The sequence below is a fragment of the Cupressus sempervirens genome, chromosome 3 (genome assembly GCF_028749045.1).
Source record: "Cupressus sempervirens isolate cs-2001-9-10 chromosome 3, ASM2874904v1, whole genome shotgun sequence".
NCBI classification, from domain to species: Eukaryota; Viridiplantae; Streptophyta; class Pinopsida; order Cupressales; family Cupressaceae; genus Cupressus; species Cupressus sempervirens.
The window spans coordinates 339,294,814-339,321,008 of record NC_143120.1 but is presented as its reverse complement, the minus strand read 5'-3'; the positions used below and the strand labels follow the sequence as shown (position 1 = coordinate 339,321,008).

General features: G+C 35.5%; 1 protein-coding gene across 1 annotated transcript in view; it reads left to right on the top strand.

The window, feature by feature from the left end:
* Positions 1-26,195, top strand: part of LOC149566376 (uncharacterized) — a 261,740-nt gene that overhangs the window by 16,526 nt on the left and 219,019 nt on the right. Inside the window, exons 4-7 of the mRNA XM_089819749.1 lie at positions 10,123-10,214; positions 10,332-10,467; positions 10,636-10,704; positions 11,033-11,134. Of these exons, the coding sequence (XP_089675875.1) occupies positions 10,123-10,214; positions 10,332-10,467; positions 10,636-10,704; positions 11,033-11,134 (399 nt within the window). The remainder of the gene's footprint in view (positions 1-10,122; positions 10,215-10,331; positions 10,468-10,635; positions 10,705-11,032; positions 11,135-26,195) is intronic.

Here is a 26,195-nt window from a genome sequence, read left to right as displayed (position 1 = left end):
TTGCCATACACTGTATGAAGAGTAAAAAGCATATGGACGACATTGGGAGAAAGCAATCAACCATACGACGTACAAACATTAGAAGTTGAAGACATCGTACGAGCATAACAAGAGGATAGTGTATAGATAACAACAAAGAGAAGGGTCGTACAAAATTGGACTGTGCATGTTTGGGAAGGATTGTGCCAGCCGTACAACATACAAAATTGAGGAGGATTGTAGTAGTTGTACGACATATAGATTAGGGAATGATTGTAGTATCAGTACGATGTACTGGTGGGAGACAAAGTACGGGTGAGAGGGTAGCATACAACTCCATACGACGTACAGACGAGAGGGAATCAAAGCTCGGTATGAAGTTGGCTGGACAAATAGAAAGTGCCATACATAGAGAAAGCAAGGGAAATAGTACAGGAGGAAAAATTAGAACAACTGGAGTTGGACACATGGAAGGAAACAATTGTGAGAGGAAGAATACAAAACCCATTTGGTTATTTAAAAAGAATCACAAGATGGTGAAAACAAGTACATGTAATTCAAGCAAGGGAACGATTATTGATTCAAGAAAAGACAAGGGATTATAGGTGAGGAAAATAGCGTCTACTACAAAGGATAAAGTCAAGAGCACAAAAAAAGTTATAGCCATTAGTGTCATATTTGAAAGCGTGTTAGGAAGCGAATGTAGAATATGGTGGGAGATTGCATGGGAAAATCATGCTAAAGGAGGCATTGTGCAGGGCAGAGTTTGATAAAATCATTCTTATGTCATTTTTTGATTTAAAAGAGTTTGAGCTTGTGTTGAGATTAATGATTGTTGGATATGATGAGAAAGGGCATAAATCAGTGATTTAGTATTTTTCAGCAAACTCTTACCATTTCGTATTTTGCAAAAGAGATACACAAGGTATTGGGGGTTTCTAATTGAGGGCAAGATCCAACAAAAACTCCAACCAAAATGACAATGGAGGAAAAGAAGAAATGGTTGGGATTAATGTGTAGGAGTGATCTCATAGAGCAGGAATGGGAAAGTATTCTAAGCAAGAACCATAGCCGGGGATTGAAGAAAATATTTATAGCAAATGAAGAGTGAATGTATACCGTCGACCTGGTGAAAAGCAAACTCACGGGTGGGAGCCGAACATCCGACATAGCCATTTGGATGTTTACCGATTGTGAATGAGCTGAATTTAGGGAGGATTTACAATTGGGCTCAACTTTCATATTGATTAAGGGAGTTTTAGGAGTTGACATGTAAGGCATTTTACATGCCTTGTCATGCAATAGCTTGTTTTTGAAAGCGGTTTGGACATAGGTGGCCCTAGAACACAGGAAGACATTTGCACTAGCAAACAAGGTAGGACCTTACAAGCCGACCATGGCATAGTGGTTCCATATGGATAAATTTGGAATATGTAGTGGAGGGGGAGAGCCACAACAAAAAAATTAAGGCACCAAGTTGCATAGGAGACTTATATTCAAGCTCAAAGTACAAACCCATGTGACAAGGATGGAAGTCGTCCTCCTAAGACTCAAGCAGAGATGAGTTCCAGCTAGGGAGAATCAGAGCCACACCTGTCGAGGTCACATTCCTTTTGGTGGAAGATGGACCATTGTTGAGAGCCATCACCCAACAAGCCAAAATCTGCACAGAGGCACATACATATGAAGTGGGTTGTACTCAAGATGGTCATATGAAGGGCATAATGGAGAATGTCTGTACATAGGGAGGCCATACGAACAAAGCAAGCAATGACTGTATAGAGGAAACTATTGGGGAAGACCGTACGGGTGCAGAACAAACAAACAAAGAAGAACAAGACCGTACAACAAGGACATCTGTATAATAGGAAGGAGATGGCATGACCATACAACAAGAGGGAGATAGCATGACCATATGGCCATTAGACCTCTGTATGCGACAAGAAGTCAACATCATGGCCGTATATAAGGAAGGAGTCCATACAGTGGTTGGAGAAGCCAGTGGTACTTCACCAGTAGGAGGTATACAAGAGGGCAACAATGCAACATGAAAGACAATTCCAAAATGGGGAGTAAGAAGGATTTCATTTCTAGTAGTGGCAAATTTGGTTCCACTAGAATAGATGAACCGGACCAAGGTGGTAGATCTTCAGCTGCATAAGAAGGCTTAACATAATATTAAACTCAACACCTTTGAGGCAATTGAGGTGGCTTAGCCTATTGCATTGGTGGTACAATCCGCAGGAAAGAAAGGACTACAAAGAAGTAGTGGGAAGTACATGGAAGGTGATGGAATCGATAAAGAGCCAACACATGTTGAGGGTACAATGTTGGAGGAGGTAGATAGATTGTTGAGAAAGTTTGAGATGAGTGCAAAAGATGTACCTCCACCTTGACCAACCTTATTGGAGATGGAAAAAGAAGATAGGATGGAAGCACAGAGCGAGCACATGGAACTGGTAGGGAGAGGAACATAGACACCCGCATTGGAAGAAGAAGCTGAAAAACTCCTCAAGGGCTTATAGGAGATGGAACAAACCACAAGGGAAATCATAAAGCAAGCTAAGGGGCAGAATTCGACACCATAGTCAGAGCAACGGAGTCCCTTGTGGAATTTATGAAGAAAGATTGCTATACCGATTGGATCTTACTCATGCAAAGTGAAGTAGGGCGCGGAAGGCTTGAAAAACCATACCTACAGTTATAGAGCAACCACCTATCATGTAATCGCTTGCTTAAATGGAGGAGGCATTTAGGAGGACATTCTTGGAACTCCAACAAGAAAAGGAGTTGCCAAGAAGAATGAAAGAAGAGTGGGAATTGGAGAAAGAAGTCAAAGTAGAGGAGTTGGCATCAACATAAAAGGATAGCTTTGTGACTACTACAAGGAATTCGAGCTATAAGCAAATGGCAGCAGAACGAGATCTACGGCTTCTTCCCACCCTACATCTTGAAGTCTATTTTTCTTTTGGTTGTTTGTTGGGTAGTCGTTTGGAGACGACTTCTTTACTTGTGGGGGGGGGGGGGGGGGAGGATAATATACGGATAATGTGATGAAAGATAATTAGTAATGGGTTTGAGTAGTTAGGTGGCGAGGGGATGTGTCAGTTGGTCTCCCTAACCAACCGAGCACTATTTAAGAACATTGGAACACAAATGATTTACTTGTTTTTGGTAATCAATAAGGAATATGATTTTCCCTCACAAATATTTGGTATGCTTATCATTGGTAATAATCTCTTATATTGATATTGGTAACATTGAATTCATGCTTTAGAATACTGTATTGTAACTATTCAACAATCCTTATTTATGTCTTTCATGCCTCTTCCCAAAGTAAACATCCCTACTGAAGAAGGCGGCTTTGTGGAAGTAGTGGGCCTCAAATAAACTGATATAATTTTGATTTAATTTAATTCATTTCAATTCCTTTGAAAGGGAGACAATGGCAAGGGAGTCAGCCATTGCTAATATAATCCTTCTAGAAGTTATTTGGTGTTCTTCAATATATCTCATCCCATATATGTATTATATCAAGTCACTGCCTTCTTAGTTGCTGCTGTTTGCTTGAATAATTCTTGTTTTTGATTTTATCCCTTCCTATTAGTCACACTCTATCAGTGCCTATGTAATGCATATTATTTTCTTTTTTGAATTCATTACTTGATTGCTGCTATACCACTAACTTAATTATATACGCTGTCTTCTAATTGCCACATCTCATACTCATATTGTTGCTTTCCTTATTCGTCAAGGATTGCTTAATGTGGCAATTTGTATATATTTTTTTACTCGGGCATTGCTACTCATTAAAATAATTGATACTTCCTCAAACAAACTTCAAAGTTTTGTTGGCCACCATTGATGATGAAGGCATCAATATGAGGGAGGTACTTATAGGGGTGGTTAAAAATGAATTGGCCCAAATAAATATCTAATTTTCTTATAAATTTGATCTCACTAATCTTGGTATCCCTGCTCAAAATATCTTATGAACCTGCTTCAAACTTCCTTGTAAAACTGATCCAAGTCACTTCACTTTGTCACTCCAATCGCAGAAAGGAATCACTCCAATGTGTGATATAAGATGACAACAATTAATCTTGCCCATAATCTTGTTCAAAATATTTTTGACATGAAGGACAACGTTCTCCAATTGTCTAAATACCATCGACAGCAATGACAACATGTCAAACAATAATCCAAATTGTAGAGAAATCATGAGCCATGTTCTCACTGTGTGTAGCATCCGGTTACTCTGCACCTAGCTAAATTTAATATTCTAGTTATCTGTTTGTTTATCTAAATCTATTCTTTTAAAGTAAATCTCAAGTTTTGAAACTATTATTAATTACTGAATATCAAACTTTATTCTACCGTTTAAGATTTCTAATTTCAACCTTAATCTAAAATAATGTGAGAAAACTACTTCTAAGATACTTAAGGAATCTATTTTTGATACATCTATTTACATGGAATGGAATCTTTCAGCAGAACAGAGATACGTACTTTTATTTCTTGAGAGACTTTTCCATCTAATTGTCCAAGCTCTGACTTTGGTGAGAGGAAAGCATTATCATGGGCTTAACCTCCCAACCGCGGACCTTTTCACTTATCCCCGCAGGTTCTAATTAAATAGAACGGCCCTCCCTACCCTGAGGTCAGGCTTGGGATGTTCATCGATCCAGTCATCAGAGTACTCAGGTGGGTTGAGGTCCCATCAGCTATTCAATTGAATGGCTGAAGTATCAGGACAACAACGCGATCTTTTTTTGTTGTGGCATGAATGCCCCTTTATTCGCCCTGACCAAGGATTTCAGAGGTGGGTTTTGTAACCCGATCTCCACCTCTCAGCTTGACAATTAATTATCAAAGTGGGTTACATGAGCAAATATTGAAATTAGTTATTAACATTTTTCCTTCTTTTCTTGTATCAGGTTCATCTACACCACCACCATTATCAGATCCTTAGATCGGTGATTCCTTGGTGCCTGAACTCCTTAAATCTTATTCATAAGATTATAATTTTCATTCTTAGAGTTTCCCTGGTTGTTTAGTGTTAATCATATTACTGATTCTGATTTATTAAAAAAAAACAATCCATGACACAATGCTACAGATTTAAGATACGGGCTGTCATTGCTATAGTTCTATATTCAGAATAGCAGTGAATATCAGATAAATAAAAGATCAGAAGTCTTAATATTTGCCTAAGCATCATCTACTTGATTGCTAAACAGCGTTTACATCTCAGCTGATTTTCTATCATTACGATGAGCACAGATGTGATGATACAACTCAGTATTCATTCTGTTCTAATTCGACTCAGAAAGAAAGAAGACATAAATAATGGAACCCGTGAGCAAGGAAATGTGAATGTTATTAAAACACCTTACTTGTCTACGCTTTTGCTGAGTGCTCTGCTTATGAAGTCTTCTATATAATCTGGATCCCGACTCACAAAAATGGGCTTCATGTCTGCTTCAAAAAAATGAATTCGTGACTCACCAAACAAGACTGCAGACTAATGATACTTAGACGGAATTTTGGGAGATCTTTTAAAGGAAAACCAAAACTACGACAGGGAGAGTTGCTTTCACTTATCCCACTCGGCTTCTGGTTAATTAATTCCGACTACCATGAAGAAGACGCGATCAGGCAGATGTATTGATACTCTCCTATAGAAAGCGACAAAGCCTGAATAAAAAAGAATTGTGGGCCGGCTCTTCGTCTCCTGCCGTTACAAGGTTGGAAGACGTTTAAAATTCCCACCGATTGAGAATATGAAACGCTGGGACAAGAAAGTGAAAGGTTTTATTACGATTTAATGTTATATGGTTATTTTGGTTAAATTATAGTTGGATATATTCAAAGTGACATTATTGTTTTGGAGATCCCATTATAACGGTGCCACTTTGAAGTTATTTGATTGTGATTCTAAACAAGATAATGATATAATATTAAATGATATTATGTATTTAATAAATAAAGGTAAGAACTTATTTATTTTATTTAAAATCTTGCATCTTTATTATTATTATTGTTTTTTTTTTAGCTCATGTAATCATTCCACTTTGATCTTTAATTGTCAAGCCTATCAACCTTGCTAAGGCGTCTTTTGATCAAACCTGATATTCCTGATAACTAGGTCACATGATAGTCCCAATTTCCTGATGACCTCATTTCATAATGCTTTCCCTTCCTTCTTGAGTCCTTATCCTGTAACCTTCAAGACAACATTCTCGCAAAAGAAAACTTCAATTGCACAATTAATAATTTACTAATGTAGTAGGAATTTCCATCATAAATAATAATTGATTGAATAATGGTTAAAACTATATTCTTTTCTCATGGCTACAAAACAGTATAAACTCAACGGCTATAAACTGTATTCACGACTAGAAACTTAAATCCATTTCACATGAATATAATGACTAAGTTAAATCCGTTTCACATGAATATAACGATTTATTGAATTTAATGACAAAATAAAAACTAAATCCATTTCACATGAATATAACGACTAAAAACTAAATCCATTTCACATGAATATAATGACTAAAAACTAAATCCATTTCACATGAATATAACGACTAAAAACTAAATCCTTTTCACATGAATATTACGACTAAAAACTAAATCCATTTCACATGAATATAACGACTAAAACTACTTTGATCATGAAAATCTTATTCTGGTTCAACGGCTATATAAAAAAAAAATTTAGGGCAAGATTTGGGATGTAACACTGTGTACCTTATTTTTAGCGCTAATTCACTTAATAACATCTCCTAGAACGTGAACCTCAAATTTCACATCCTTTTGGTTCCAAACATTTCATTCTCCTCTACATGATTAGCACAAGAAAATTGTCTGATTCAAGACTTCACAATCTCCTATAATACACAATCAGTCAAGACGAGGAAATGGTGATTCTACTCCATCAAATTGATCGGTATATTCTCAGCAAGGGAACAAATTCAATGAAACAAGCAATTGGCAAGTTACTATGAGAAGCCATCCCCTTACGGTGGCGAATTAATGAGTTGAAAGAAATTCAGCAATCTAATGTAACAACAATTAAGATTAGGGTAAAAGAAATTTGAAGAAACACCATTTTGGAACAAAGGGTGACCGCCAATAGGAACACAACCTTTCATTATTGAGCAAAAGATGTTTAAGGATTAACTTTGATGGAGGAAAGACATCAAAGGAATTAGCAAATGCAATATTGCCATTTTAAGTAGGCCACAACCCATGATGAATGATTGATGTGCCTGTCATATGTGGACCAAGAGGGTGTTGCATTCTGCCCTGGGCTTAGATAGGAGGATTTCTGGGCAACCTATTACAGTTTCCTCTCCAACCATTATAATGGTAGATTGATGAAAAGGTCACAATCATAAACAGGTGAATATGGTGAGACAAATAGGGAGGGCAGAGATGAGTAACCCAATAGGTTGACCTCATGATGGATGATTGACATGTCTTCTGCATGTGGGCCAAAAGGGTATTAAGTCTGCTCTTGGGCTTAGTAAGAGGATTGCTTTGGGCACCCTATCGTGCTCCCTTGTTTATGCCCTATTATGGTTGAATACTAAAAATGAATATAGATATTACATGACATCTAGTGGATAATGATTTATAAATATAGACATATTTGTAGTTATATATTTGATTCCTGGCCCTTGTAGAATGATTGGTTTTACGAATTATATAGTATCCAATATAGTTTGATATGAATTCACCACCTAACCTAGGATTTACCTTGCTTAATGCATTTTAATTGGTGAAGTTAACTAACTCTTAATTATTTTACATTTCTTATTTTAATGGTATTTGTGATTCTAGGACTAGATTCAGAGCAATCCCAAATAGGCGGACATTACAAACAATTAATAGCCTTAAGGAATTTCGGCTCCACCGTACATATTATCATGATATTGATAAGTGGATGGTGCTTAATGTTTGTCCTTCTACACATGATAATGTTGTGACCCATGTGATATTCATTTCCTCCAAAAGGATGTTTGATTTCACCACCTAACCTAGGATTTACCTTGCATAATGCATTTTAATTAGTGAAGTTATAACTCTTAAATGTTTTACATTTCTTATTTTAATGGAATTTGTGATTCTAGGACTAGATTCAGAGCAATCCCAAATAGGGACATTACAAACAATTAATAACCTTAAGGAACTTAGACTCCACCGTACATATTATCATGATATTGATGAGTGGATGGTGCTTAATGTTTGTCCTTCCACACATGATAATGTTGTGACCCATGTGATATTCATTTCCTCCAAAGGAATGTTTATCTTGGAAAAGTTCTTATCCTAGATAGTATTCTATAATTTCATCTCCCGTAGTGGCATATACAAAGTTCTTAGTCTTATAATCTTAGCCACAACCTCCTTACAATAAGGAAAATGGCCAACATGGAAAGGAATGCCATTGGAAAAGAGGAATTTTTCAATGGCATCATTTGCCTTATCTCTTATCTATACGTTAGGCTTAAACATTTGTTCCACTTGGTTGAGAAATAAACTTGACCCCTACACTTCCTCTTAGGCTATGATGCGCTACATCAAAAAATAAGAAATTGTGTTTATTGGGAAGCTCTAGCAGCTCTTAGTTTCTTAGTTAGCAGGTGACATGTCATGCTTATCATGCTTACCACATAATTTTGTATCCCTACCCTTTGTTTTAGTGTGAAATTATAATACACCTAACATAATTTGAGGAGATATAATAGAAGATGCACATTAGTTCTAATAATTGAGTGGAACAAAAATGAGATTTCAATAGCTCTAACAAGTTCATTGTTTTTTCTTATTTAAGGTTGAACGAAGCATAGGAGTAGATATAAACAAAACTTGCAAACCTCATTTGATAATTTGAGTAATAAAAGTAAAATCAATCTAAAAATTGAAAGATTTTTAAATTAAACATAAATATATAAATGGTTGAAATTGAAAGATGACTTGTGTTTTTCTTACCTTACATCTGATGAGAGGAAGAGGTTATAGAAGTTATCATTTAGTTCATTCTTATGCAAGGAAACATAAAAAATTAAACCCAAAGGTTTAACATTTCAAAACCCAATACAGAACATTTATTGTTTTAAAAAATTATATACGGATGCTAACAACAATATTTATAATCTTATAAATCCTAAGAACAATGTTGATAAAATCGTTGAATTGAAAATTTGAATCTTAAAACAAAAAATGGCATTTGAAAACCTTAGTAAAATAAATATTCAGCTATACAATTCTTTTGTCAACAATTTTACATCTTGTTTGATGGAAAATCCTAGATTTTGAATAATTTGGTTCTAAGTCTCTTAGATTGGTAAATGATGATTTACAAAGAAGATTGAAATTTGATTTCGGAACCTCCTTAACCTCAGTGCAAATTGTGAATTGCTGAATGTGATTTCAATTGAGGGTGGCTATCATATTTAATATTTATAGAGTTTTTTGGTGGTGTGGGTTATTAGAGGGGCCCGCTTGCACCTTAGGGCTTGGGCAACTAGATTAGGATTTTGAAAAATTCTGCTATAAATTATTGAAAGTGTTCATTTGGGTGGGGGAAGACTCCTGACCGTTCATGGTGGTAGAACAATTTTTAAAACCTTGTAATCTGTATAATTATTCTTAAAAGGTTTTGTTGAGTGGTTCATGCATCCTTTATACATCATAAGTGGATACCTAATTTGCAAATGCTATATTTAATGTTGAAAAGTTCCTATTAGTAGATTTTTTTTTTGTTAAGGTTCCATTGATATTCAGGTTTAAGCGTTTGAATAAATTATTGTCCGAAGATGCTCTAAAATATCATTTAGGTTCCTATAGGTAACCATTTCTGTATAGAGGCTTTTGTGGAGTTGTCTTATGTTATTTTATATTTATATTGAAAGAAGGGTGATATGTCGTTATTTCAAATGCTGACTTACTGTTATCTAAAGTTTACTAAGCTGAATCATGAAGATAATTCTTAAGATGGTTTGTATTTCTCAGGGCAGTTTTGTTTCAAATGTTTCTAAATACCGGACATCAATTGCCAGGCAGCTTTATAACATAATGCTTTAGATTCGTTAATTGGACTTATTTTGTTTTGTTCTCATATTATTTAAGGAAGCAGATGGAGCTCTTGGAAATGGTGGGCTTGCTCGATTGTCAGCTTGTTTAATGGATTCACTCTCAACTTTAGATTTTCCAGCCTGGGGGTTAGTTTAATTTTGTTACTATAATATGTTTGAACAAGTTTTTTTGTTGAGAAATGAACAACTTTTTTATGTATGTCTTCTTGTAAGTTTAATAGGGAGTTGACATTGCTTATGCAGATATGGCTTACGTTATCAATATGGACTGTTTAGACAAGTTATACTTGATGGGTTTCAACATGAACAGCCAGACTATTGGCTGAACTTTGGTAATCCTTGGGAGATTGAGCGTGTTCATATAAGATATCCAGTAAAGGTATGGAGAAAACAGATTCATGGTTTTTGTCTGTTGTGTGCTATACTTATGCTTGTGGTCAGTTTTCTCAGGATTCCTTCCTATGCATGTTTCCTTTAAAAAGTGGTTTTGAGGTAGTGTTTCTTTCTTTATTTTGTGCAATAATTTGCTTTTTATGCTATACTGTAGTTTTATGGGAAAGTGGAGGAGGAAGTTCACAAGGGCAGAAGAAGAAGAAAATGGATTCCTGGAGAGATGGTAATGTTTTTGAATTGGCTAATAAACGCTCACTTTTTGTCAGTCAGTAAAATTATTGGTAATGCCCTGCGTCAGATGTACTGGTATATTAGTCTGGCAAGGCTGTGCGAAGTAAGCTAGATTTCTGATTGGGCTCTGGTTCACTCTATATGGGTTTAAGAATGAGCAGTTTCTGTTTTAAAATATTATTTTAAGTCAGATGTGCCTGAATTTCTCACGAATTTAACGTCAGCTCTATCTACTGACGATCCGTTCTGTATCTAATTGAAATGTTATTCTATTGGTGTAAGATAGTGCTTGATGAATTGAACATGTTGATTGCTTGTAGGTAGAAGCGGTTGCATATGACAACCCCATTCCAGGATATGACACGGGAAACACTATCAATCTTCGACTTTGGGCTGCAAAGCCCAGTAGTGAATCTGATCTGGTTGGCTTACTCTAGAGTATTATTTTTGTGGAATGGTGATAATTTTTTGACATTATTGAAAATTTGAATCATTGGCATATTATTGTGTCAAGGACTCTAGGTGCCAGGAAGTGTTGATCATGACTGTAGAATAGCTGAAAAATATTTACTTTTAATTAGTTTAACATTAAAAATATTATAAGGTATAGCTGAAAAATATTTACTTTTAATTAGTTTAACATTAAAATTATTATAAGGTAATAATTAAGAAACTGAATAATCATAACAGACATAAAGTTACATTAATGCTTGGTTTATGCCAACAAGCAAGATTGACTTTTGAAAAATGGTGAAAATTGAGCCAATTTCAAAATAGCGCTTTTAAGTTCTTTTTCTGTCTGGGAAACTGTATGCATTTTTAAAATAGTAATTTTCAGGCAGCAAGGTTATGGTTGATTCTATATACAATAATATGTGTGAGAATATAAAATTTGAAATAAGCAGGTGCAATTTATAGCTATACCGTTGTCCTGGATGCAAATGAAAAACTTCTCCCAAAGTTTCAGAAATGCAGTGGTAGGGGTTGTGTTATTGTGATACAAGGGTGAGGAGGTTCCCTTTAAATAGAAAAATGTTTTCAGATAAACTATAGTCCAGCTATTTTATATTATAGCCGTTATCCTATGAGCTCATTTTAAGAATGTCAAGTTTATTGAACTAATAGTACTTACATGAATTGTTTTCACTAAAGCTTGTATACTCTATATGGTATGTATGTGATAAACATGACAGAAACAGGACACAATACAATGGAAGTATGAGAGGCATCGGTTCAAAATCATTGAATCTTACTGAGTCTATTTCCATCAGATGGATTCATATAACCATGGGGTTGCAATGAAATTAGTAGCTAATAAAGTTGATGATTTTAAGTCTTTGACAATATTTCAAATGAATATACCATACCACTTAGATACTTTTTAAGATTAAATATCAGATAAACTAGACTGAACTTGTAAAAACAATTAAAATGGTAAAATATGACCAGAAATGAATGGTAATAGATGCTAGAGTATGACAAAAACTCATTTTAACGTGAATATTGGCAGGAATATGCTATCATTTAGGATTTAGGGTAAATTATAAATCACAAAGAAAGCAGGAGTTGTCATCTATGCCAGGATTCAAGTCTTTAAGTCAATGTGAACCTTCACAAACCCGTGCCTGATAAAATCATTCTGATCTTAGAGGAGTGGAATGGGAACTGATGCAGGTTCCAAGTACAACTCGCAATGTTCTGCCTTTGTTTGCTGTCAATGAATTAGGCCCAGGAAGAGAACGTGCCAAAGGTGACGTAAGATATATAAACAATGCAAGAGCCACAGTCAGAATGAACACTCAGAAGGGCAATGAATTGATGGGTGAAACAGATTCCAAATAGCTTATAAAATGAGAAAGTAAGGCCATGACCATGGTTTTCCCAAAAATACCTATATCAAATCCTTTTGATGTCCTAGTGGAGGATTCCAGTGGCACTGGTCAGAATGAGGATAAAGATCAGCACACGAATAAGGAAAATCAAAGGAATCAGCCAACTAATCCAAATTCTCTAGGCTAAACAAAGAAATTCTGCTTCACTTCAAATATCTAGCACCTCTAAAGCTTTTAATGCACCAAAAGTGGGAAACTCAAGTATTCTCACACGAGATCTGATTCCTAAAGCTACCTGGGATTGTAAATCAAGAAAAGAAAACCATAAGCAGCTGCAAATAAAAGTCTTACACAAGTAAGTCTGGATCAATCATGGGTTACTTCACAAAGAGAAGATATTGATCTTGAAGAGGAGGAATCAAATTCTTCTTATTGATTGTAATTACAGTCTGTCTTGGAATGTGGGAAATACACTGAAATAGAAACACAAAGATGTTGATAGACTACTTTTCCAATCAGCTGCTAGAGCTGATTCCTTAAGATGCTTCACTGGGAGGAAGTTTGGGGTCATCAATTAGCTACTGCAGTTAATAGCATGTTACAATGGGATCCCTCCAAGTATGTACATCAGACTCATGCTTCCTTGAATCCTTCCAATGGAGAAACAGTTTATTTCTTTGCCATAGAACTCCAAGTAGATGTCTGCATTGTTAACCTCAAAATCCTCACTACAACAATCAATGTGGATGTCAACTTGAGCAAATCTTTCAATTGGCCACAATCTAGAAAACTGGAATTACTGTAAACTCTTTTATTTTAGGTGACTTCATTTCTACAAAAATAAGTATTAGAACTGGAACCCTTGCCTCCCGCCCTTGGAGGAACAGTTTATTTCATTGCTCCACAGAATTGCAATTAGATGTTCTGCATTGTTGGCAACAAGATTACTCCCTATGGCAACAATGTATTAGTTATCTTGAGCAAATTGGCCACAAAATGAAATAGTATTTTATTTGGGGACTTCGACTTCAGAAAAATAAGCATTAGAACTCAAACCCATGCTTCTCCTACCCTTGGAGAACCAGTTTGTTTCTTTTCCATATAACTCAAAGTAGATGTCTGCTTGTGAACCACAAGATTGCTAACTATGTGTTGTCATGCTTTGCATTATACATTGTTAAACTTTTCATGCACATCTTTGAAATTTTTGACCCCTGAACCTTTAAAATGAGTCTTTGCCTTAGGAGTTCATCATGGTTCATTTGTTCCAAAAATTAGGTTTTGAGTGGCTCATGAAGTTCATGAAGTCCATACAACTCAAAATCTCGTTTAGTGCTTGTCATCCTTTTCAAAATGGTTAAGTCTGTAAGAAACAAGTCTTTTAACCCCATTGAACTCGATGAACCCAATTGAATCCGAATGAACCTATTGAACCACTTTCACCCAAGGTTCATTCAGCTCATTATGGTTCAAGGTTTAAACACTTCTGGCCCCACCAAACTGTCACATCAGCCCATGTTGGGATGGTAATTTTTGTTTTGATGTTTTGAAATGCACACTCATGGAGGAGAGTATGAACCCGATGAACCACCTTTTGAAGGGTCAAATGAGCTTGTTCGGTATAAGGTAGTACATAAGCTTTGAAGGGGGTGATTTTAATAATGAGTTTATAAGAGGCAGCCACTGTTAGGAAAGAATATTCCGATGATCTCAAAGTAATCATAAACTGATGAGCTGGCAAAGCACGGATGTAATCATTGAAAGGTGAGGTTACGCCATCACGTGACGGGTTATAGATTCTCATGCTGCGAAGATGTCACATCATGATAAATCAACACGAACTAACAGATAGTGTAATTAATCTCCAAGATTTCATCCACAATGAATATAAAGAATGGCTTAAGCAAAACAAATGATTACAGTTGCTAATATGAGGCAAAGCGGCAGAGGTAAAGTTGATTTTTCAGTCGCAGAGATTGCAGTTGATTTCAGCTCATTAGTCTTAGAAACTTTCTTCCTGTCACTAATTTGCAGTAGTTGTGTTTTTAAGAAATTTTGTCTTTTGGTTAAGCAAAAAAATGTGATTATGAAGTCCGCTTTACATATCTTTGACAATATGGCTAAGCCTAGTTTGCAAAACCCCAACATTTGAGATATATTCCTCATGCAATTTGACGTAGAAGATTCGAGGGAAGGTTGAGAAACCAGGCAAAAGAACCCCTTATAAAGGAAATTTCAGAGAGTGGCCTAGTTGAAGTTGCTGCATTTCCTTCAACTATTTTGTTCCAGAACTGGTTAGGGAATGTATTAACAGGTATGATGTCAGGCATCAATTCATTTGTAAAGATGATGGGGCAATCCTGTTGTCAATAGAGAGGGAAACAATTGCATCTGTATTTAAAATACCCGAGAGAGACTTTCTGAATTTACTCCTTCCCTTTCCATTGCTAAGTTTAGTAAGAGTGCAGATAAACACAAAAGTGTCATAGCTAAGAATTGGTTGCTTAAATTTTAGAAAGGTGGCTCCAGGTTGCCAAAACCTCTCACCCGAGAGCATATGAAACCTTTTGTGAGGGATTTGGTGGTGTTATTGCACAGGGTAAAGGGAGCTTGCTGGGCATACCTTTTCGCAGAATGGATGTACTTTTTCATACAGATTGTCTTGGAGGGAACCCAATATATAGATTGGGGAGAAGTAATAGCTGAAGCCATGCAAGACCAACTGAAAGTGACATGCCTCGGTAACAAGGATTTTTATATGGCATCATACCTCAGGTATTTCTTTGCCCACAGAAGAGAGTGGGTTGGTACCCCCAATGAACCATTGTTTGGAAGTGTTAAAATCTACGAATATTCCTCCCCAACTCCTCGCAAAAAGAAAGAGCAGTGGAAGATTACAAAAGGGTAAATTATGTCTTTACTTCCAGATTGTTCTTTGAAATAACTGGTGCATTGACCAAGAGGACGATTGATGAAGCAAAGCAGCTGGTGAGCATCTATGGCACCTATTATATTTAGTACCCCCATTTCACGTACATTTGTGTGGGAGGTTATGAAGTTGAGCTGGTGAATTACCTTGGTACACCCTAGACTATTTTGTGTTGGCCGAATTATGCAGTCAACTGACATATATTTACAAGAAATATCTGCTAGAGGAGGAATGGGAGATCCCTTTCCCTCTTGAATTAGGCCTTTGTTCATGCAAAACCTTTTTTGAGGCATTAAGTGTAGGATATGATCTGAAGAGATTTGATTTTAAATATTATAAAGTCAGGCTTAATTTTGATAACAAGGGTTTGCTAAACAACACTAAAGGCTAGGTGATTAGTTTTTGCCCATGCCTCATCTCGAAGATTTCTAGGAGGATTGCCTTGATGAGATGGAAGTAAGGAAGAGACATTGGAGCAGATTCTGTTTGCAACAAATTGTAACCATGGGATCGGAGATGGACATCGAAGAAAATGATGAGGATGTAATTGATCCAAAATTTGAAGAGATAAAGAGTCAACCTCTCCTTGAAGTGAATTGAATAGAAACAAAGAAATATGATATACAGATGAGGACTCTCAACATATTAAAGAGAATTGAGAATTGGCTCGGAGAGAAGAGGAAAATGAGAATCTAGGATCACAATGCCATGGTGTCTAAAGGGACTCCTAAATCCCCTTCTCCAACCTTGATTTTTGATGATGATGTTTAGACTTGTGATGCAGGTAAAACGAGGTCTAGAGCTAAGTGGTCAACCTTCAACAAATAGCCCACAAGTTCTATTGTTACATGCTTCACTACACAAGTGACCAAGTCAAGAACAAGAGCTTGGAAGAAGCAATAAACAAGTAACGACAAGATAGTGGACTTAGATCAAGAGTACAAGGAGAACAAGGGAAAAAGGAACAATGTGCCAACCTGTTACCAATTGATTTAGACCAACTAAAAGATGATCTCCTAGATTTGGATGACTCGATTGTGACTATTGCCCAAACTCTTGACAAACCCAATGCTGCTAAAGTTTCAATAGGCACTACCCCCTAATGGCTAATGGCTTTTGTGAACAAGAAGTGCAACATAGTGTCAGTTTTTCTCCCCATAGGAGATATGGTAAGCAAATTTTTTGTGAAAACCCCTAAGTCCAAGAAGGTGAAGATCACTTCTAGGGTGGACAATGACTTGAAAACGGGTAATTCGGTAGCCAGAGTGGCTAAGCCAGCGATAAATAATATTAATGTGGAAAAGATGAATCTGGGCATTGCCAATAGGGAAGTGGACAGTCATCACTTTGAAGTTTCAGCCAAGCGGGCGCTGTCTAAAAACTGAAATGGACCATAAAGGCAATGACTCAATACATTAATGCGTTTAGTAGTCCAAACCCACAACTCCTTGCACAGGCCACTCAATCATTTGATCCTACCTCTCCTGCGAGTCAAAAGTTGCTCAACCATATTCAGAGGGGGAAGGTTCTGGTTGAGGTCTTTGATGAATGGGCGGATGTAGTACTTTGGGATGGTAGCAAGTTCATCTTGGACTCTAACAATGTGTATGATAATGCCACTGCATTGATTGATGAGTTGCAACCACAAGCCCAGGTGTGAGAGGTAGAGGAATCAAAATGGATGGCTACTTCCCTAAAGATATATGAGGTTCAAAGGTATGGGGTTACTAAATTTCTGTCTGAGAAAACTTTGAAATACTTGGATGAAGGTTTCCTTTTTGCATTGAAGAAAAATATAGATTGGAGAAACTTTGTGCTCAAAGCTGCCCTCACCAAGTTTGTAAAATTGGAGAAGGAATTATATAGATTGGAGAAGCTTTGTGCTCAAAGCTGCCCTCACTAAGTTTGTAAAATTGGAGAAGGAATTATGAGATCTCAACTAGTGCCTTGCAAATGATGTGCAGTGCATTAGTGTGACCTATTTTTGGCATGATGGCACGATGGAGCACGATATAGATGCTGTTGTAAAAGCCTTTGAGGACATGGTCGGACATGTGAAGAAAGAGAAAACTCCAACCGCGACTGACTTCACCAAAGTGGCGAGGGTTGGAGCCCTGCTTTACCTATGTGTTGATGAACAACTGAGGCATGCAAATAGAGTAACCAAGCTCAAATGGAAAAAGAGGCGTGGAAGTTAAGGATCTTGCACAACAAAACCCCCAATATTCCGTTGATTCAGGGATTTGTTAATGATTACAAGGAGTGGAAGGGCTTATGTGGCACCTCCTCTAACAATAGCACAGATTAAGAACCAGTTGCTATTTCTTAGTTTTCTTGCTTATTTTAAATAGAAAATTTCTTTAAAACTTTGGGATGTTTATCTTTAGATAGTATTCATTTATAAAACTTACTCAGACTCTACCTTGAGGTTGGTTTGAAACCTCAATGATTTTAGTTAATTATGGTTTAGATAGTTTTATATATGTTGAAAATAGGGAAGTGTGAGGGGTTTGAAATGTTGTTTTTCAAAAGACTTTTGGTAGATAATATTATGCACGTGTGTTTCGAAATATAAACTTGAATGAGATTTATGTCTGTAAATGGGAAGCATTTTGATCTATTAGAGAAGTTTAAATTTGTGTGCTTGAACTCTTGGAGTAGTTGTTTCTTTATAGATGGTTACCCTGTTTAGTGGATTCATTTAATTTCAAGTTTGTGTGGAATAGTGCACATTTTGCATGTTAAATATTGATAATCAGTAAATGTTAGTGAATGTAGTTATGTGCAAAAAATTATGATTTTCTGGATGTTATGGTATATCTATTTTGATCTTTGTGTTCATTGAATATTGATGAATGAATGCATGTTGCCTTATTTGCTTTTTGATTAATAGCATGTATATGTGTTAGTTTAGGGATGATTCATTGAATATCCAACAAGGTAGTTGTACCTTATTTAAAATTTAGGGCAAAATAGAACAAATGTTTCCCCAATTGTTGTCTAGACTCTAAATATCTGATTCTTAAGGAGGGCTTGAGTCAGTAGATAAAATTTAAATTAGAGACAAATTTGTTAGCCAACACTATGGTAATCAATGTATTAGTTATCTTGAGAACATCTCCCAACTCTATTAGAATATTATATTGTTTTGTTAATGGTCATCTTAGTTAGTCTTTAGCTTATTATTTACTTTCTATTTTTCGTTCTTAGATCACGACCATTTCTTTAAGGAACATCATTTTTGTAAATCTATATAAGGAGTTTTCATCTCCTTTGTTTATGACAACATCGATTTACCATAACATTGTATCAAAGTGAGTTGATGTGATTATATAAAATTTGGAATTTTTCGATAAAATTTTGAGCCTCTTCTAATTTGGATATTTGTCCCTAGAAATTTGTTTTTTGTTTTTTTTAACATAAAAATTGTTGGAGGCATTTTATGAAATTTTTGTGGTTCATCTGCAATTTTTTTTTGCTGAGAATTACGAGCTTTGTCGAGGGTTTTAATCGCAGATTTCTTTGTTTGAGCAAAAGCCTCTAGTCTTTGAGGGTTGCATGTACTTGCATATTTTTGCATGTTGCTTGAATGTGTTGTTTTACCACACAAAGTTTCGTGTTTTCCAGCATATAGGTTTCTCTAGTGGGTTTTAGTAAATTTTTCCTAAAAAAGTATCTGTTATAGGTCTTGATATTTTTTTCCACAAAAAATTATCTATTGGGTTACCAAGTTTTCCTAAAAAACAAAGCTTTGTATTCTGTGATCTGTGTCTTGGATTCTGTTGTCTAGTTTTGATTGATTTTTCACGTAAAAAATTATGTGTGGTTTTTTTGTATTTTCTTGTAAAAAATCATTGCTTTTTGCAATATTTTATGAGTTGTAGTGCTCATCTGTAAAAGTTCTTGGTGAAACATCTTGCAATCTATTTTGGGGCGTGGTGCTCATTTGCAAAAAGGGTTTCTCATTTTTCCTCAAAATTGTGGTTTCAGTTTTAGTTCGATTTCTTTGGCTATAGGGAGTAATGCCTTTGTTACCCAACATTAGATTAGATGGCTTCTTGGTCATTAACATTTTGTTTTGAAGAATTGGTGACCGAAAAACAATAGATGATGACCATTAAGAGGGGCTCGAATATTGTCTTATTTTTTTATGGTCATCTTAGTTAGTCCTTAGTTCATTAGTAGTTAGTTTCTATTTTTGTCTTTAGTTCACAATTGTTTCTTATAGAAACATTATCTTTGTAAATCTATAGGACCTTTCATTTGCTCTAGTTATAATAAAAACATTTATTTATAGACGATTCCAAATATACATATCTCTTAAAGACTAGAGAATTGCAAATGAAGTATTCATCCTCTAGAGGGTAAAATATTATACAAGAATAACCTAAAGTGGGAGATTGATAAGTGGCTACATGACACCGTAAACCCTAAAGAGGATAATGATATGCTTAGATATATGGACAAGTAACAGACAATAATTGTCACTTCAAGCTGAGAACACCTAATCCTTAAACACAATTGCAAGGGTGAAGAAGATGATTGCGCAACTCTTGTCAATCCAATACTCATCAATCAACTTGATAAGATGCTTGTTGTATCAGTGACCCTCCGAAGGAAGCAAGCTCTACTAGTGGTTGTTCAAATTCTTGGTGATGTGGACTTGACTGAGGATCTTTTCTAGGAGTAATCTCTACAATTGGCTGATTATGAAGTTTATCCTTTGGTTGGTCATGAGGCATGCATGATTGAAAACTCTCATGTGAAGGGCTTCCTCATGAAAACAACAAGATCTACCTAACTTATGAGATTCCATAAGAGATTGATGTGCATGATGACATAAAGGCTTTGGATTGGAACATTGATGTGCTTTATGCTTGGCTTCTTTTGTATCCTAATGACTTTCAACATGGTAATGTTTATATCAGGTTGGCATAGTGGAAGCTTGGTGGCGGTTTCCTCATGCATGTGATCCAGAAGCAACATGGAGATTTCAATAGAACCACTACCAATGTTTGCACTTAGTTTGGGATCTTGGAACTTCTTCGTCAAATTATTTATTATGGATTGCTTGGGAGGATTTGTGATGTTCCCAATTTTTATAAGTGTTGTAATTAATTAAGTTGTCCAAAAAGTAAAACAATTTTATAAGGACTAATTTAAGTAATTAATTAAATAATTAAATAAAAGGGTCCAAATAATAATAAAATAAATCAATAATGTCAGCCATTGTAAATCTCTAGATGTTTATTGGAGGCCTTTATATGGAGATTGCAGGGCATTGTAAATCATCATGGAATGTATCTAACTCTTTTGTATTTTCAGAAGTTGATGGCTGAAGGTAGTTCATGTGCAATTTTGAAGGTGGAAGATCCTCCCTATTTTGTGATTGCAGTTTCAATGGTTCACCTCTGCCCTAGTCTCTTGTAGGAAATATCATTCCGATATTTCATAGTGTGCTTCAAATTTGTAAAGTCTTACCTAGAAGACAAATTGTAATCCAGAACGATATTTAATATATATTCACAATTGTTTTTCAAGATTCAGTCATTATAATTTGAAGTGCTATCATTATTGAATGTGAATTTCCGGTCTACAATTCATTGCATAGTACTTTGTTTGATCTTCATGCAACTAAAGAATAATTTTTTGTTGGGCATCATCGAACATACTTTGGTGCTCTAGGGCAGTGTTCAAATCTCATACATCAGAATTTCATACATCAAAAATACACCATACAAAGAGGGCCGACGAGAGAATGAATTGAGCAACCGCACACACATTGCCAACATGCCGTACACAAGATATAGTGTTTGCAACTGAGTCAAGTTGGTCGTATGAAGGTATACCAGTTTGCATCGCCACAAATTCCTGCTGCACCTAATATAGAGGTGATGGTGCCATATGACACTTGGGTGATGTCATTCGTGCACATGTCGGTTGGAGTTGTATGACGTTGTATGAACATTGTACACTGTGTTAGCTGAAAATTCTTAAGTCACTGAAACCACAACTTACAAAATTCTGACTTTAGGCAATATCTCTCAAGATTTCACTCTCCTATTACTAATAGGGGAAACTCCCTTCTTATCGTAGGTGGCTTCAACAAGAATTTAACTAAAAATGACAAAATAGGGCGGTCCTCTCTGTCTATTCCTCTCTTTTTAACTAATGATTTAATAAACAACTTACGAACAACTCTAGTGCTTAAACAAAAAGGACTTATTAATACAATAATAGTGGTGACCCTAGGATTGATGTAAGAACAACACTAGAGGAAGCAATTGATTTTTACCGTTTTATGAAATAAGTATAGGAACCCAAAGTCTCCTATGATTATCCCAAATCAGGATTCAAGTAGAATAAGCAGTAAGGCACAATCTTTGTACCGGATACTCTCAAATTTAATAAAGATACCTACAAATAATGCCCAAAGTTTTCAGTTCTAAGTAATTGCAGCCACTACCTACTATAGCAAACTGTCCTCTTGCAGTACAAAATCTTTGAAAGTTCAAATTGGCTCTGAATGCAATAGATATCTCAAAGTATTTACAATTATAATCAAATCTCTCTTGAGCAAAGCTCTAAAACTCACAATCAATTTCTAGAAAATGTCATCAACATAACATCTTGAATTGACACAATGTTTGAAAGAAAGTTACTCCTTTTACTGAAAGCAATTCAATCTACATCTAAGCTCAAAGTCTTAAGAGTGCATTTACAAAGTGGCAGAATTTTCTTGCATTGCCAGGAGATGATTATTTATAATGTGCTCCCTCCTCTATATAGGAAAAGAGTGGAGAAAGAAGGGGCAAACTCTTAACCATCTTGATTTATTCTCCAACTAACTAACTTTGACTTATTCATTGATGCATAACTTAAAGCTCTTGCAACATGATTACATGAAACAACTTTGCACGTGATATGATCACATGCAATTACATTTTGTTTTTACATTACATGTAATCTGTCAAATACAAATTACAAATACATGATGAAAATATTCCAAGTGCCTTACAAGATGCAATTTCTATTGCATCACCCTTTATTGATCCCCATGCTTCTACAGGATGCCTAATGGTTGATATGTTGTAGTTCGGTGAAAGCATTTTGATCTTGAACTGGAACCTTCATCCTTTTTGTCTTGTATCATAATGGTTGTGCCTTAGAAAATACCTTTGTTTCTTTCCATCTCTATCTTGAAAGCATTCTATGTCTGAAAACATTTCATTTTAATCCCTTTTTTTGTGTGACTGCATTCATTCTTTAACTTCCAGAAAAAGCCATAACAGTCTTTCAAGCTTGAACTTTACAGATCTGGAAGAATATGTGCATAGGATATAAGTGGAAGACCTTTGAGCAACAAACTGTGAAGGTTTTTAAAGCAAAACCAGCTCTTTAAATGAAGAGATTTTATGTCCATTTGGAGCCTTGGGAAGAGCATGGAAAGAATATATATTTCACTTGAAAGTGGGGTTTTAACTTACATTTGCATGGTGTACAAGCAACTTGCTTCCTTGAGGTATTTCAAATTCTTAGAACAGGGTTTTTAATCCTGACTGCTTATATAAGTGAGATGAGTTTTTGCATATGCAACTTGGAGAATTTAGATGGAAGTAGAAGGATCAATAATAAAAATAAAAACATGAAAATCTGAAAGAGAAATGAAAGACTTGCATTTATATACTTGAACAAAAATATATACAAGAAAAATGCTCTAAAATTGCAGAGGAAAACTTACCTCTTTTGGGAAAACAAGAGAAAAATTCTTTCAAAAATCTTTGAGAAAATCTGAAAACAAATCCAAATGACTTTCAGATTTAGAGAAAGATCTTAAAAAATGAGTTATATAGGCAAAGATTTTGACTCAATCTTCTTGAGAAATAAATGCATATTTAATTCAAGATTGAGTGCTTGACAAATGTTGAAGATGGGAACAGAAATGCATTAAAACAGCAACAAGAAGATGTGTTTGCTTGAGTTTGGATGAAGATGCAATGCCTCCAAAAAACAGCACTCAAGGAGTTAAAACCGTGATTTTGTGATGAAGAAACAAGCTGCAAATATGGCATTTATGCTGTAGACCGGCTTCTCATGAAATATGTAAGCAATAATACTTGCATTTGCTCCCTCAAATCCTGTTTTTTAACCAAACTATGCCCTAGACAAGCTGTAAGATGCAAAATGCAGGCATATAAATGCTACAAAAGTTTCCCCCAATGGTCGTTGAACAAAAATGCAGGCTTGTACTCATTTTAAATGGTCTTTGTGGAGGCATATGCATGTGTATCATCCATTCAATCATGCAAAAAATCACCACCAATGAGTTTAATGTAAAACATAGCTATTATATGCATAAAGATGTGTTTTTATAACACATTTGCATGTGTAAATGATCTTATAATTGCCACTCAATGCTTTAATGCGAAGTGCAAGCATTAAAGGCTTTAAAACGTGTTTTTATACCCCATTTACATGTGCTGGAAACATAATGTGCTTTTAAGAATGCAAATACATGTAATTAGAGGTATTTATCACATGTAAAGTAAATTAAAATCGCCACCTCGAATGCCTTGGACCCAAACACATGTATAATAGTTAATAACACACTTTTAAGATGCGTTTGCATATGTATTTAAGCCAAAAATTGCAACCATTGGTCTTTATGTTTTTTAAAACACTGTTTTAGACATCAAATGCATGACATATAAAGGCTTTTTTGAATATGCAAATGATATAAAAATTGCCTCCTTTAGTCTTGAGAGGCTGTTTTGGTCCATTTGCATGTGTTTTTAACCCTTTTTTAAATACATGTAAATCCATTTAATAAAATCATCCCTTTCTGGCTTATGAGTTAAAACATAACTGGTGGAGTTTTAGAATCAACTTGTATGTCTAAAAATAAAACATGTCATTATGCAATTTAATTAAAAACTCCACATTATGGCACATAGGTCTCTAATGTTTTAAATTTACATGTAATTACAGTTTTAAATGCAGAGATATGTTATGGGAGTTAAAAGGTCCACCTTTACATTATAAACCCATTACAAACTATATTTAAATCTCGTTAAAATCATGTGAAATTTTGAAATGGAGTTTAATATCCATCTTACATGTAAATGACACTTTTTATTTCATGTTATAACCATTAAAAAACCACTAATGAGAAATTTTAATTGAAGAACAAGGATATGCAGTCAGGCCAGAAAACCCAACTGTAGAATGCTTAATTCCTTAATAACTTTTGATAGACAACTTTGATTGAGGCCTAAGATAGCTTGAAACTAGTGGAATTGAAAATACCTTTTTAAACTACTAAAATTTCCACAGGGTGGCCCCAATCTGCGAATAGAAAATTGGGGACAACACACTGTAATCTTGGACCATACGATCAACTTGGTAGTACACACAAAAACAAGGAATTGCACAAAGCTGACCTTGCCATTTGTCGGGAACATCACAGTTGTCATCAATTATAAAGGGAGAGGTTGTTGCAGATATGGAGCAGCATGTTGTCTTTGATGTCAAGCCATAGGCAAATATACCAATTTGACCAAGGGGTAGACTAGTACAGTTATGGTATCTGTGTATTATCATTGATACCGACCTAATATGGTGCTGCAGTTCAGCATTGTGGTAATGTGGAAGATAAGAAGTATTAACTGTACACAGTTGCACATTATCTTGAAGTTCATATCCATATTGTGCATCAGTGAATATTTGACGAGTCAGTGTTTTTGATGAGTTTTGTATTAGAGAGAGTCAATTTTGATGTCTAATATGTGGTTGTGGATGCATATGTTTAGAAAACTTTACAATGATCCACTATTAGTTTGGCATTCTCACACAATGGTAGATTAAAATAACATTGTCTAAGGCATTAAACAGTTTATCCTCTAAGACAGGGCTATAGAAATCTAGTTCACATGTCTCCGCATTTCAAGATATTGTTCTGCAGTTCTGAAGTTGGATTTGTAGAGAGAAAAAGATGTTATCTTCACAGTTTGATATGACAGCTTGTTCTGCATAGAAAGTTAGAGGTGGCAGAATACGGGACTGTGCCAAGGAAGAGTGAAAGGTCTCTGAGGACAAGCCAGAATGCTTCACATTTCACTGTACTGAATGATATGGTCAAATGGCTTTGAGGACATGATCACAGATTTTTAAGACATTCTCTATTCAAGTTCCAAATGATTTCGTGTACTTGTATGCTTTGTTTTCACTTGTTGAAGTGATTACGTGCTTGTGTCACATTCCTCTGTGTTTGCACCACATTGAGAAGTTGTGTTGAGATGTTTTTGGGCATAGTTGGAACCTGTTGTGAACCACAACATCTTATCTTTCTTGACATATATGTTTTGGAGCCGATTAGTTAATTGCTGCAGGCTGTAATTGCTGTTTTGAAAATTTGCGGAGGATGTATTCAGGCTGACTTGTCGAATCAACTTATGTCTTTTCCACACGTGATCCTAAAGCTGATTTTGTTGATGTTTTGAAGATCGTGGAGGATATAGATAGAGGATCAAGCTTATTGTAAGGAGTGTGTATAAGGATGAAAAGAACAAGAAAATATGTTGCAATGAATGTTCATTTTCAATTCTCATCAAATATGTTGTAATGAGGTTGTAGCTTTTTGTGAAAAATGTTACAAGTCATAGGGAGTTATTGCTTCCATGGTTTGATGCCCTAAAACAAAGTTGTGGTCTTGTGAGATTGTAT